This window comes from Wyeomyia smithii, chromosome 3, assembly GCF_029784165.1.
Source record: "Wyeomyia smithii strain HCP4-BCI-WySm-NY-G18 chromosome 3, ASM2978416v1, whole genome shotgun sequence".
Taxonomy (NCBI): Eukaryota; Metazoa; Arthropoda; class Insecta; order Diptera; family Culicidae; genus Wyeomyia; species Wyeomyia smithii.
In genome coordinates this window covers 34,205,847-34,219,404 of record NC_073696.1, presented here as the reverse complement: position 1 = coordinate 34,219,404, position 13,558 = coordinate 34,205,847, and the positions used below count along the sequence as shown (strand labels likewise).

General features: G+C 38.7%; 1 protein-coding gene across 1 annotated transcript; it reads right to left on the bottom strand.

Moving 5' to 3' along the window:
* On the bottom strand, nucleotides 1-1,401 carry LOC129728219 (uncharacterized). The gene is made up of 5 exons (XM_055686638.1): nucleotides 644-1,401; nucleotides 477-576; nucleotides 330-419; nucleotides 115-270; nucleotides 1-54 (listed from the first exon to the last, which is right to left on the bottom strand). The coding sequence occupies exons 1-5, from the start codon at nucleotides 1,399-1,401 to the stop codon at nucleotides 1-3; spliced, it is 1,158 nt and encodes a 385-aa protein (XP_055542613.1).
* Nucleotides 1,402-13,558: the final 12,157 nt, after the last annotated feature.

The window sequence follows — 13,558 nt, the reverse complement described above, 5'->3', positions numbered from 1 at the left end:
TCACGACAAAGACTGCAATATTATTACGAAGAATTGATACAACGCCCGTAATACCTGAAAAAGAATGTAGAAAACTTAACAAATACATCGAATAAAATATGCTATAAATCATACACTCGTGTAAGTTTCATAATTCATGGGAGCGAACCCAAAAATAGTTAACATTAGTGATCTTTGTTGACGGGCCATCACAAAGGCGAATTCATTTTGCTGCGACAATGTCAGCAAATTCCATGATAAAGAAGTAATAGAACTATAGAGTTCATCAACCTGAAATTATAGCACAAACGGTGACGTACATAAGCGTTTAGTGGAGGAAACACTCATACCTTCAATTCAACCATGTTGCCTAAATGAAAGTAAATCGAAAGCTCCACGAATATAACCAACAGAAATCCGTATGCCGCATACCAATCAGTCTAAAATGTTGAGAAAACTTTTTTTTGTTGCTTGTCTGTAAAAAATGTAATACTTACCAAAACTAGAATTACCATCGAATCACATATGGTGAACACACAGCCAAAAACTTGGATTAAACATATCAAACCGAAACAATCTTCGACATTGTTGAGATACCTAAAACGTTTGAAACATGTAGAAGAACATATTTTATATTTTTACATATTCAGTAAGTACGACTAACTCTGTAGCAAGTTGATGATATTTCAAACAAACTCTCCACCGTTCCGCTTTTGTAACGAGGTCGTCTTCACGATTAGTAGAAATCAGCATACTATCCAATTGTTTTAGATTCAATATTAGTAAATCAACGAAGAGCATAGCTTGAAAAGCTACGAATACAAACGCGTAATCTGCCAGAATCGTTCCAAAGACACCCATAAGATATATATCAATATGCAGTAGCAACGTAAGTGCATATCCTGTTGATTGATTTATATCAACATAGGGAATTTCGTAGTAAAACAGTGGAACCAACTCATTTTCGCTGTAATAGACATACACTGGCCACACACCAAAAATAAACAACGATGAAAAATACAATGCTGACATTATTTTCCAACCAAGGCTCAAAAAATTAGTTGTCTTTTCGATTAAAGCTTTTTCTTCAACAGTTCCATTCTGAAAATCACAATATATGCTCGTCTTCGCCTGTTCGAATAAAGCATGGAATGATTTCTTTTTCGCAACACTGGTAAAAAATTTAAAAATCAACTGAGATGCAATCCCGAAAATAATGATAATCTTCATCATTTGCAATGGATCACCAGCATGTTTAATCACCGTGTAAGCAGAGCATGTATTATACAGCACCATGTTAGTCATAAGAACATAGGACGCTAGCGAAAAGGTCTTCTCTGGGTTCCATATCTCCACGCCAATTACTTTTGATAAAAATAAAATGGGAGCGCAAACTTTATTGTACGCCTCTACAGTTGACATGTTGCGAATCTATTGCAAACTAAGCTAGTAATAATGCACTGGATTGGAAAACTGGCCTTATCAATCGAACGTGATAACTTTTTGAAGCGGTTTCTTTATTTCAAACGTGTGAACTTTCAATATGCTCTGCAAGTTTCTACCTACACATTTTTCACACCTGCTTTCGCTCTATCAGAAGACACCCACAGGAAAGCTGGACAATAAATCCGACATTTTGCATAAGTGATAATTGCTATCAATATTATGATCCGATTTAAACAATCGCCGTACAACAGAAAACAGTTGATTGATGGCAGCCGTTTTGTTCCCATACAATACTAAGGTACATACAATAAGAATACAAAAGTGAAGGGTCACAACGTTATCCAATGCAACCTGAAATCCCTCAGCGACACTTCTTAAGGACTATGTCAACCACACATTTTTCCAGAACCTCCTCGAAATAACGAAAAAAAAAATATTTAAACTCTGAAATGACAACTGAAAACTGGGAGCTTGTAGGAGCCGGGATGATGATGATGATGATGGTCCCGCCACATACCCCTACAAAAGTTTGAGCTGGACGATTTATCTATAGATAATTAATGTAGTCACATTTAAATCAGTTATACAAAAAAAAACAAAGGTAAAACGAACTGATTTTACCTCCAGATATAAACTTCTTCAAAAACTGTTAACTTGATTCACATCGGTAAAAATGTGAAGAGCTATAGAGTTACACAAAACTAGCACAGGGTTTTCATGACCTTCAGCCAGACTTACCACAACTACTTCATGATTTTTCTCTAAGCATTGTCAAAGAATCCATTTATATCTGAATTCCGCGCGCGAGACTCAAACTAATGTAGTCACTTTCTATTATTCTTTAAAGCTACAACAACATAAAGGAAAAAATCCATCATCACCACCGTGACGAACACAGTAGTTTTTGTTAATTCATTACTTATTAAAAAAGATCTAATATAAAATATGAATAAATTTTACAACACAATCAGATCCGTTCTTTAAAACTCCGTCAGTTACATGCTTCAATAAAACAATAAATAAATAGATAGGTTACAAAAATAAATAGTTCATCCAAAATTAATCCGTTGTTTAAAGTTCGTCAGATAAACTCTCGTCATTTTATAAAAGTTTTAATTTTCGTTCTGTACAACAGATACTTTCACGTGTGAAATACATTGTCTCTTGAACTCCGCAAGCGTTGGTGCACGTTTAACATGTCTTGGCATCGAATTGAAAAAATCTATACCTTTATACAACAATGAATTTTGTGAAGCTCTTGTTAGAAAGAAAGGTGTTCTTATTTCATCTGCGTTTCTAGTGTTACATCTATGAAAATCTCTTCCCCTTTCAATTCGATCACACAAATATTGAGGTAGCAAACCATTGATTATTTTAAAAATGAACACCATAGACAGATAAACAATTCGTTGCTTCACGGATAACCATTGCAAAGCGTCCAACATAAAGGTAGAGGAAGTTAATCTATCACAATTTAAAATCAAACGCATTTTTCTATTCTGCAAACGCTGTAACCTCAATAATTGTGTGTTATTGGCCAAAAACAAAAAGGTAGGGCAAAAGTCCAAATGTGGGGAGATGATTGACTTGTATAGCTGTATTTTACTACTAATCGTTAATTCGTTTTTCAAACGGCATAGAATTCCATACTTTTTGGCAATTTTCTTGATGACATTGTCAATGTGAGCGTTGAACTTTAGGTTGTCATCAATAATCACGCCAAGATATTTAATCTCCCGAACGCGACCAATTGCCTTACCATCAATCAAAACAGAGACATCGTCATTTACAACGGTGCGCGAAAAAATCATATATTTAGTTTTATCTATATTTAATTTCAATTGCTTATACCTCAACCATCTGTTTAGGGAACGTAAATCTTCGTTCAAGTGTGAAACGGCTTCTTCTACATTCTTAGCTGCAATGAATAATACGGTGTCGTCGGCAAAAAGATTGATATCACAAAAACGTAAAACTCGTCGCATGTCATTTATATACATAATGAATAAAAGGGGCCCTAATACACTTCCCTGTGGAACTCCAAGATCATTCTCCACGGGACTAGATACCGAATCATTAAAAACAGTCCGTTGAGTTCTGTCAGACAAATAGCTCTCAAACTATCTGAATCCAGTACTCGAAATTCCAAAGCGCTTGATTGTGTTCAACAATGAGGGCCTAGAAATTGTCTCAATAGCGCGTTTTAGATTCAAAAAAACAGCAAATATTGTGTCTCTATTCTCTAAGTTGTCTTTCCATTTTGCTAATACTAAGTTCAACGCGGTTTCACACGAATGGCCTTCCCGGTAGGCAGATTGTTCCGGAATTAATAACGAGTTACTATTTAAATATTCTAGCAGCTGACCTTTAACAACAAGTTCTAATATCTTTTCTAACGTGTGTAACATGTTGATGGGACGAAACTCTTCGGCTTTAATCGTTCCAGCAACCTTTTGAATCGGAACAACCAACGATTCTTTCCACACTTTAGGCACGTGCCCAGTTAGCAATGATTCATTAATAAGGTTCAGCAGAGTGTGACCAATAACATTGAAGCAATCTTGAATGACCCTAGCATTTACTTTGTCTACTCCAGCCGTTTTACCTAATGAAAAACAAATATTTTTAAGGTCATCCATTGTGATTGGGTGAAAACCATCAAATCTACTATTAACGTTAGTCGGCTGTTTTATTTCATCCGGTTCATCGACCAGTTCAATTGATTGATTGATCAATGAAACACTATTAATGAAAAAATCATTGAACTTACTAGCAATTACTTGTTCTGTTTGTTCTAATGTGCCATCAAAAGTTATGGACCGCGGTTTATTATTACTAGGTTTTAATAAAGATTTCAAATTTTTCCATAACTCTTTGCTGTTTTATTGATGCTGAATAATCTTCCTCTGTATATATTCACAACGCGTCTTTTTTAACGTTTGTGAATACTTATTACGCGCGATCGTGTACTCCTTCCAATGATCCTGCCTGTTAGACCTACAAAACTTTTTGTACAATTTATCCCTCTTGCGTTTAAGGCGCAAAAGATCAAAATTGTAACAGCTGTTCGAGTTTTTCAGAGAAACTAATTTGTGTTCAACTAATTGATTCGTACACGTTTTCAAGATGTTTGTAAGAACAGCTGCAGAATCATCTAAATTACGGCCCGCGATTGGAAAATCCAAGCTTCTTTCAACAAGATTCGAAACAGTCTGTTTCGAATATTTTCTCCAGCATTTCAATTTTATTAAATCATTCATATCGGAATTCGTAACTGAACTATTAGAATCAAAATTGGAATAAACATGATCAATCAAAATTCTACTTCGCTGGGAAATGCGCGCATATTCGTTAACACTTTGTTTTAAATTGAAAGATTCAACTAAGCGCTTCAAATGATTCGAATTTGCATCATCTCGCCAGTTAATATTGAAATCACCAGCTAATATGTTCGATTTACTAAAATCAAGAAATTCCTCAAGCCAGTTTTCCAATATTTCAAGGAAACGCTGGTCACTGGTATTAGGAGAATGATATAAAACACCAAAATTACCCAACTTCATGCCACGAATTACTGTAATGCCCAAGAACCAGTTACCATCCTTAGCTTCGTTTCGGCAAAGCTCGAACTGAACCGATTTTCTGACATAAATAGCAACACCGCCAGTTTGTCTAGAGTGTGATAAGCAAGCAGCAACGTTATATCCCGGAATACTATATTGATCAAATGCTTCAATATCGACAATATGTGTCTCTGATAAGAACACTAAAAGTGGACGTTTATCTTCAACAACCAGACGTAGTTTGTTGTCAACCCTGCAATATTAAAATACAGAAAATCAATGTGATTCACAGTCTTCTTGGAACTTGTTTGCTATTTATTGAAACGCAAGCTGCTTTTCTTTTGATTAAAAAGTCTTTTATAAATCACGCACTCTGAACTGAATGCAGCATGGTTGACGTCCAAGTTCATTTTACGCTCTCTATTCATTTTTAAACAATTAACGCATTTCAATACAGTAGACGTGCACTCAGATGTCTTGTGCTTTTGGCTACACCTAGAGCACGTATCACAATTTTTGCAATCCATGCTCTTGTGTCCAAATTCTCCACATTTGAAGCATCTCAACACGTTTATCGCGGGAAGTACTAAGCATCGATCAAACTCTACATTTACTTGCTTAGCAGCTAATAAGCTATTATACGCTTCTAAATCAGCTTCTATTACCGCGCTATACTTGTTAAAGATCCGTAATGGACACCACAAAATTTTCCCCAACCACTTTTGACGAGAGGACGTCGTCATATGCACCAACCCACGACAACGACCTAGACTACAAGTGACTCGATGTCGAAAAAGAAGTGTTCTATGGCAATGCCTACGACAATGGTGGATGCCTACGACAGCTACTCGCAACGGGACATCAAGATTAGGGCTCAACATTTTCGAAACATAACAATGAAACTGAAATATTTCACGGAGTCATTTCGATTCGAACACTATTGTCATCATATCATGATGAACATTCACGCTGTCAAACAGATTTGATTACGGATTTCTTTCCCGTCTGGTGATCATCGCGTCACTTCAAACGAAACTGATGACTGTCTCAATTGCCGGAGATACTGACGCATACTATGACATTTTACTTTCCTTCAGCTTGTCATTTGAAATTAGCACCGCATCATGTCATTTGATGATAGTTAGTAGTAGAGAGCATCGCATTCCGATGCAGAGATATTCAAGGAAGCAACAAACAGAGTACGAGGGAAGCGCCTGGCTTATTTGCTACAATATCGCGGTCATGCGACGTAACCATACTTAGGACGTGCTAGCCTTGGTCAGGGAAGTCACCGGTATACTAATGGACTGTCGCGCTAGCGAAACTACACAGTGCGTGCCTTCGTACAAGACAAAAGATGAGAGCGCCTACAGGATCGTAATGGCCAAGACGGCTATAAAAATGACCCTCGGCATGCTCCGGACAGTCATACAGAGGTGCCTGGATGACTGCCTCTTTCCGGAAAGGTGGAAGCGACAGAGATCGGTTCTATCGCATAAAGCTGGAAAACTACCAGGGAACCTAAAGAGTTAGTGTGGCGATACCAGGCGGGATTCGTGAGGTGATATCAGTTGAAAACCTTACTGCAATCTAGTGCTATGAGTTAACACATGCTGCCGACCCGCAGAAGTTTAAATAGCCAGCTGAACAGTGTGGTTGAGAAAATCCCGGAAGGGGAACATTTAGGGGTACTGGGAATAAGCCCGGCACTGAGGGTAAGACCGTCACCCCTTGGATTTCACTAGAAAACGCTAAATAACCGTGTTTTGGTATATGTGAAGTGTTGGTATTTATTATTTAAAACATTTTAAGACACATCGAAGCCACCTTGAAACGTCAAACGTCAAAATAATAGACAAAACACACGCTACTGCAGCTGATGCGTAAACGGATGTAAATTTTCGTAAGTGGAACTTAAGCTTTTATTCATTTGAAAACACTAAAATAATTTTTTTGTTGCTCTACAATTTATTGCCTTTATTGTTAGCAATCAGAGGAATTCGATCTGAGGTAAATTGAAGCGATAAATTAGTAGAAATACTTTTTTTTTAAATGTGTGCTGTCGGGGTAACACCGTCACCCAGTGAGTGAGGTAAGCCCGGTAAGCCCGACATGGTCTGAGGTTAGTTGGATATTACTGACACATATTTCTCATCTATTACCGATGTCTCGCTGCTAAAAAAATAATAAATCGACTTAGAACCATGCTCTCAAGCTCTACTGTGATTTAAGAATGATTCCAAGGGTTATTAGAGGTGTCAAATGTACTGAATCAGGGCACAAAACTGCCCGCTTTCCCGGTAGTATTCGGAATATGCTCCGTTGGGGTCAAGGTGATCCTGGCTTCGATAAAACTAGTTATTTAAAGTGTCACGTGATAGGCTTGCCGAGTATTAAATTGTTGCATTGTTTATACATAATATTCACCGGAACTTGTTCCGGCAATCTGCCCAGAACCAGCTAACCGACAATAACCAAATTCAACAGTAACATACAGAAATGAAAGATCTCTCATTCGGCGGTTTCCGAATTCAAATTGGTTCGGCTAATTCATGAACAAACTTAGGTGCCGGTGTTACCCCCGAGGGGTGCCGGTTTCACCCGCACTGGTTGCTAAAAGTCGTTTTTATCTTAGTTCCAAAACTTCACTATTCCTTGTAAAATAACAGTTTGAAAGTACTGAAGTTTTCATATCTTGTTAAAAACAATCTGGGCGATGATTCTGTGAAAGAAATATAACAATATTTGCCATCAAGTCCTACTAAAGAATCATTTTCCTCAGGGGGCCGGGCTTACCCCAGTACCCCTAAATCAACTTGGGCGAATTCAACGCAAAGATTGGCTCAAACAACGCGGATCTTGAACGCGTCACAGAGTCACAGAGTTTTGTGGTAATAACGACATGGTCATTGGTGGATCGCTCTTTCCCCATAAAAACCAGCACAAAAGGTAACGTGGGTGTCCCGCGATGGCCGAATAGCAAACCAAATTGACCACATCTGTATCAACCGAAAATGGAGAAGGAGCCTTCTTGATGTACGCAGCAAGCACAGCGTCGATATTGAATCCGACCAACATCTTGTTATCACTAAGATACGTCCACGAGTCGCACGTGTTCAACGACGAGAGGAGAAAGTTGGGTGTCGTCCGCCTACTGGAGAATACCGAGGTGAAAAGGGCCTTTCTCGAACAACTTGAATCCCGAGCCTCGAATTCGCCTGCTAGTGGAACCGTCGATGAGCAACGGACAAGCATCAAAAACGCATTCATCGCAACAAATGATGAAACCCTCGGCTAAGTGCGCAGCGAGCGAAGGGATTTCGGAAGGAACTTGGAGGAAGATCGACGAGTGGAGAGAGCCAAAACCGCCATGAACCGAGTGCGAACCAGAGGAGATAAGCAAATGCATGTCAACGATACGCCAAACTGGAAAAGGCTGTTAAACGCGCGTGTAGACGGATTAAGAGAGCCTGAACTAGCTCTCTAGTCAAATAAGGACCACTACCGGCCTTCAGAAGGACCGAACAAGGCCACAAATGGTGATTCCCGCTTGTTCTACGATATTTCTTGCTGCCTCAGTAGTGCCAGGATGAGTACAAAGATGCCGCTAAAAGACAGAGCGGATCATCTACTGAGTGACCGCACTGAACAGCTTAAGCGATGGGCTGAACATTTCGAACAGCTCTTCTGAGCTTCGAATGTTAGTGACCAACAAAACCCGCGGCACATGACACCAACAGTTCGGCGCATCAATCGCCGAAGCGCCATCGCTTGATGAAATTGAAGCGGCAATCAGATGTAAAAGTTCAACAAAGCACCAGGGATAGACTGCATTTGTAGCCGAGATGCTCAAAGCCGACCCATTTTTGTCAGCACAGAATATGCATCAGCTATTCATAGGCTGACCAGATTTTCTCCCCGGATAAAAACGGGACAAATGCGGTCAAAAAACGGGACACATGATAAGATTGATTTTTGGAAACTTTCACTAACAAAAGCATGCAAACAATTATTCGTTGACGAACCTTTTTTTTGTATGCCTGAAGGGCATTGGGACTTAAAGAGCCACTGCGACCAATTATCTTTTGTGGCAGGCCCTGATGAACCTATCCTATCCTGTACGATACTGTTGATGAATTTTGCGTAGAAGAATATGATTTTTTGCAATAGGTTCCTAAAATTGGTCACTTGCATAACAAGATTTCGACTAATAATTATCATGGTCTCATCTTCAATCGCTACTTTTTAGTTGGTTCACGATAGGGAATGTCCTTTCCAGTGGTGCGGTACTGTCAGGAAGGCACAAAATGTACTCAGTAATATTAAAAACATCTTGGCTGATTGGAAACTTATATTTCATTAAGGAAAATTTCAACGCAAAGCTCTATTTAGGAATTTTTCGAGTAGTATCCGAAAACGGTACAAAATAGCAAAAAGACGGGACGGTCAAAATAGTTGAAACAACGGTACTGTCCCGTTCAAAACGGTACGTCTGGTCAGCCTAGCTATCCAGCAACACATTGGAAACTGCAACTGTTCGGGTGGATTGGATGCAGGGGATATTAATCGAAGTGAGACCTAACGGGATGCGGTTACTGTCGTGGCATCGCGTTACGGAGACAACGCAAAAACTGCAGATACCCGCTGCCTGCGATACATCACTCGAGCCTGGTGGCCTGACAACTGGATATCCAGCGAGGAGCTCCATCGTCGATGCCATCAACGGCCGATAGCGACGAAAATTCGATAGTCCATGTATAAGTGGATCGAACCCACCTTGAGGAAAGGAGCGAACAAGATCTGCAAAGAAGCAATTGACTGGAATCCGCAAGAACTACGCAGAAGAGGCAGACCCAGAGGCTCATGGCGACACAGCTCTACCAACGAAATCCGGGCTGTCGACGAGAATCTGTCCTGGCGACAGGTGAAAGCAGTGGAGATCTCTAATTTCATCCCCGTTGCGGTACTGTAACTGCACTAGAAATGACGCGAGTACTACGTAACCACGTACCAGCTATTTATCAATTTCAAAGCAGCGTATGACACAACCGAATGATATATCCTTAGAAAATTATGCACGAACGTCCCGGACAAACTTTTGCGATTTGTCAGAGCGTATGTACAGTACGAAGTTCGAAGACGCTCTCGAGTCCTTTCGATTCTCGAAGAGGGCTGCGGCAGGGTGACGTACTTTCATGTCTACAGTTTATCAATGCCTTAAAAGGTGTTATCAGGAAAGCGGGGATAAACACGCCGAAGACAAAATACTTGAGAGGGAATAGACTCTCGTTATTGCGCAATCGTCGCGTGAAGAATGCGTTCAATAATACCAGATTGGATATGTTTCCTGATAAAAGTTTTCTGAAAATCTCTCGAGTTATCGCATAATTTGAGGGAGTCTACTATAGGTTAATTCACCCTAAGTTAGTATAACGGATTAAATCCGTTGACATGAAAAACTTTCTTAATGAAACACAATAGAACTAGAGACTGAAACGTAATTTTTATTTGGCGACTTCAGACCAATGAATCGCTAAATTAAAGAATTTTGGTCTCACATAACTTTTATTGCACAGATGAAGGTGTACTAAAAGTGCAGATAATGTAAAATTACAATATCATAGTGAATATTTTATGTCATGGATTGTAATAGAATAACGAAGAATTGATATAACGCCCGTAATACCTAAAAAAATGCATAAAATTCAATAAATAAATAAAATAATCTAAGCTGGAAAATCATACACTCGTGTAGGTTTCGAAATTCATGGGAACAAATCCAAAAAGTGTTAACATCAGCGGTCTTTGTTGACGGGCCATTACGAATACGAACTCATTTTGCTGCGACAATGTCAACAAGTTCCACGATAATAAAGTAATATTACTATAAAGTTCATCAATCTGAAATTGCACCACCGATGGTATAGTACATTACTTTATATATGTAATTCCTTCACATACCTTCAACTCAACCATGTTGCCCAAGAAAAAATAAATTGAAAGCTCCACAAATATAATCAAAAGAAAGCTGTATGCGGCATACCAATCAGTCTAAAATATTTAGCCAAGTGTTGTTCTGATGCTTGCAGATAATAATTTATATACTAACCAAAACTAAAATTATCATCGAATCACATATTGTGAACACACAACAAAAAACTTGCAATAGAAAAATGGAACCAGCACAATGTTCAACATTGTTGAGATATCTGAAACGAACAAAACGTTTAGAAAAATATTTTCATTCAACAAAATGGGACTAACTCTGTAGCAAGTTGATGATACTTCATACAAACTTTCCACTGTTCCGCTTTTGTAACGAGATCGTCTTCGTTATTAGTAGAAACCAACATACTTTCCAATTGTTTCAGATTCAATATTAACAAATCAACCAAGAGCATAGCCTGGTAAGCTACAAACACAAATATGTAATCTGCCAGAATCGTTCCCAATATACCAATAACATATATATCAATATGGAATAGCAACGTAAGTACATATCCTGTTGATTGATTGATATCAGCATAAGGAATTTCGTAATAAAACAGTGGAACCAATTGTTTTTCGGTGTAATATACATACACTGGCCACACGGCAAAAACAAACACCGATGATAAATACAACACTGACATTATTTTCCAACCGAGACTCAAAAAACGAGTTGTCTTTTCGATCGCAACTTTTTCATCAACAGTTCCGTTCTTGAAAGCACAGTATATGCTTGTCTTTGCATTCTCAAATAGAGCATGGAATGATTCCTTTTTTACAACAGTCGCAAAAAATTTGAAAATCAACTGAGATGCAATACCGAAAGTAATAACAACCTGCATCATTTGCAATGGATCACCGAAATATTTGATCACAGTATAGACAGAACATAGGTTATACAGCACCATGTTGGTCATAAGGATATACGACGCTAGCGAAAATGTCTTCTCTGGGTTCCAAATCTCCACACCAATTACTTTTGATAAGAAAAAAATGGGCGCGCAAATTTTATCGTACGCTTCCACTGTCGACATGGTGCGAATCTATTGAGAACCAAGCTAGGAATAATGCACCGGATTGGAAAACTGGCATTATGAATCGAATGTAATTACAGTTTACGTTACAGAAACCATTCCTAATGTGTGAACTTTCAACATGCTCTGCAGGTTTCTACTTATAATTTTTTCACACCTAGCTTACGCGCTAATATAAAACACCCACAAGAGAGTTGAACAATTAATTGCGATATTCAGGATTAGAAATAATTGCTATCAATATTATAATCTGGCTAAAAGCATTGCCATACAGTATCGAGTATGAAAACACTTGATTGACTGCAGCCGTTCTGTTCCCATAGAATCAGACAATACTTCACGCTGTTCCTTAGATAGTGTTAACTGTACTATTTCCCTGTGTTGAGAGTCACAAATGTTCAGCAAAAGTGAAACTCTAACTTTCAACTTGAAATTACTGAACAACTTTTCCCAATAGCCAAGTAAGTAAAATAATATTCCTGAAACAGACACGAAACAATTGAAAAAAATCTTTAAAGTTGGTTGATGGAGCCAATTGAAGGTTACTCGAGTTAAACGCGGATTTTTCATTATCCAAACTTTAGTATTTCGAAAGGTCACGATAAATCCATTAAGGCCGTTAGTTCAGATCGAAGAATAAGAAAATATGTGATAAGTAGGGTATGCAACGGATTAATCACATTGGCGTAACTAAGGAAAAATCCTAGAGGGTTTTTTTTTAATTTTTTTATGCTTTTACTTTTTGTATTTCTCATTGAACCCGATTTTGGCACTGCAGCAGTAGCTGGAGGAAGTCGACAAAAAAATTACCGCTGCCCTACAGTTCTCATTCTTTTCTCATCACCGGAACATATTTGATTTGTGATGATATGAACCGTAGCCCTTGGTTGAAATCGCTTACCGGAACCGACAATTTCTGTAATTGCAATCAGGAGAACAAAATTTTAAACGATTAGGGATTAGGGATTTTTTTTTGTTCATCTATAATTTATTTGACACGGCACAAATACAATTTAATGTTTAACGGCGCCAATTATATCTGGTAGCTTACTTTCTAAAGTATCTTACTAACTAAAAGCAAATTTTTTATCCTCGCTGCCGACTACGAGCTGAAACTAAATGTAACTTAAAGCTATAATATTTTGCATTAAAAGCACTGGTTTACTGTATGATGGTTTTCATTGCCATAGGTAAGCACATGTTCCGCTGCTGGGCCAAGATATTACGGACTGGCATATTGGGTTGTCTCCCTCGGGCCTTGAGAGTATCGTGCGGGTCTGATTGCTGTTTCCGGATCCGGGGTCTTAACGTGTTCTTTGCGTTAGGCTGGATGCAGGCGGAAGGGGATGGACTAAACTGGGGCGTGGATGGATTTCAGGAAAACGTATATAAGGGACATGTAGGATAGGTCACGGCTCGCCAAGACATCACGAACAGGAACAGCCGACTGCCTACCTTCGGCCTGCAGGGAAGCTATTAATTTAGACCTGGCGTCACGGTGTACAGGGCATGACTAAACAACGTGCTCTATGTCGTGATAACCTTCAC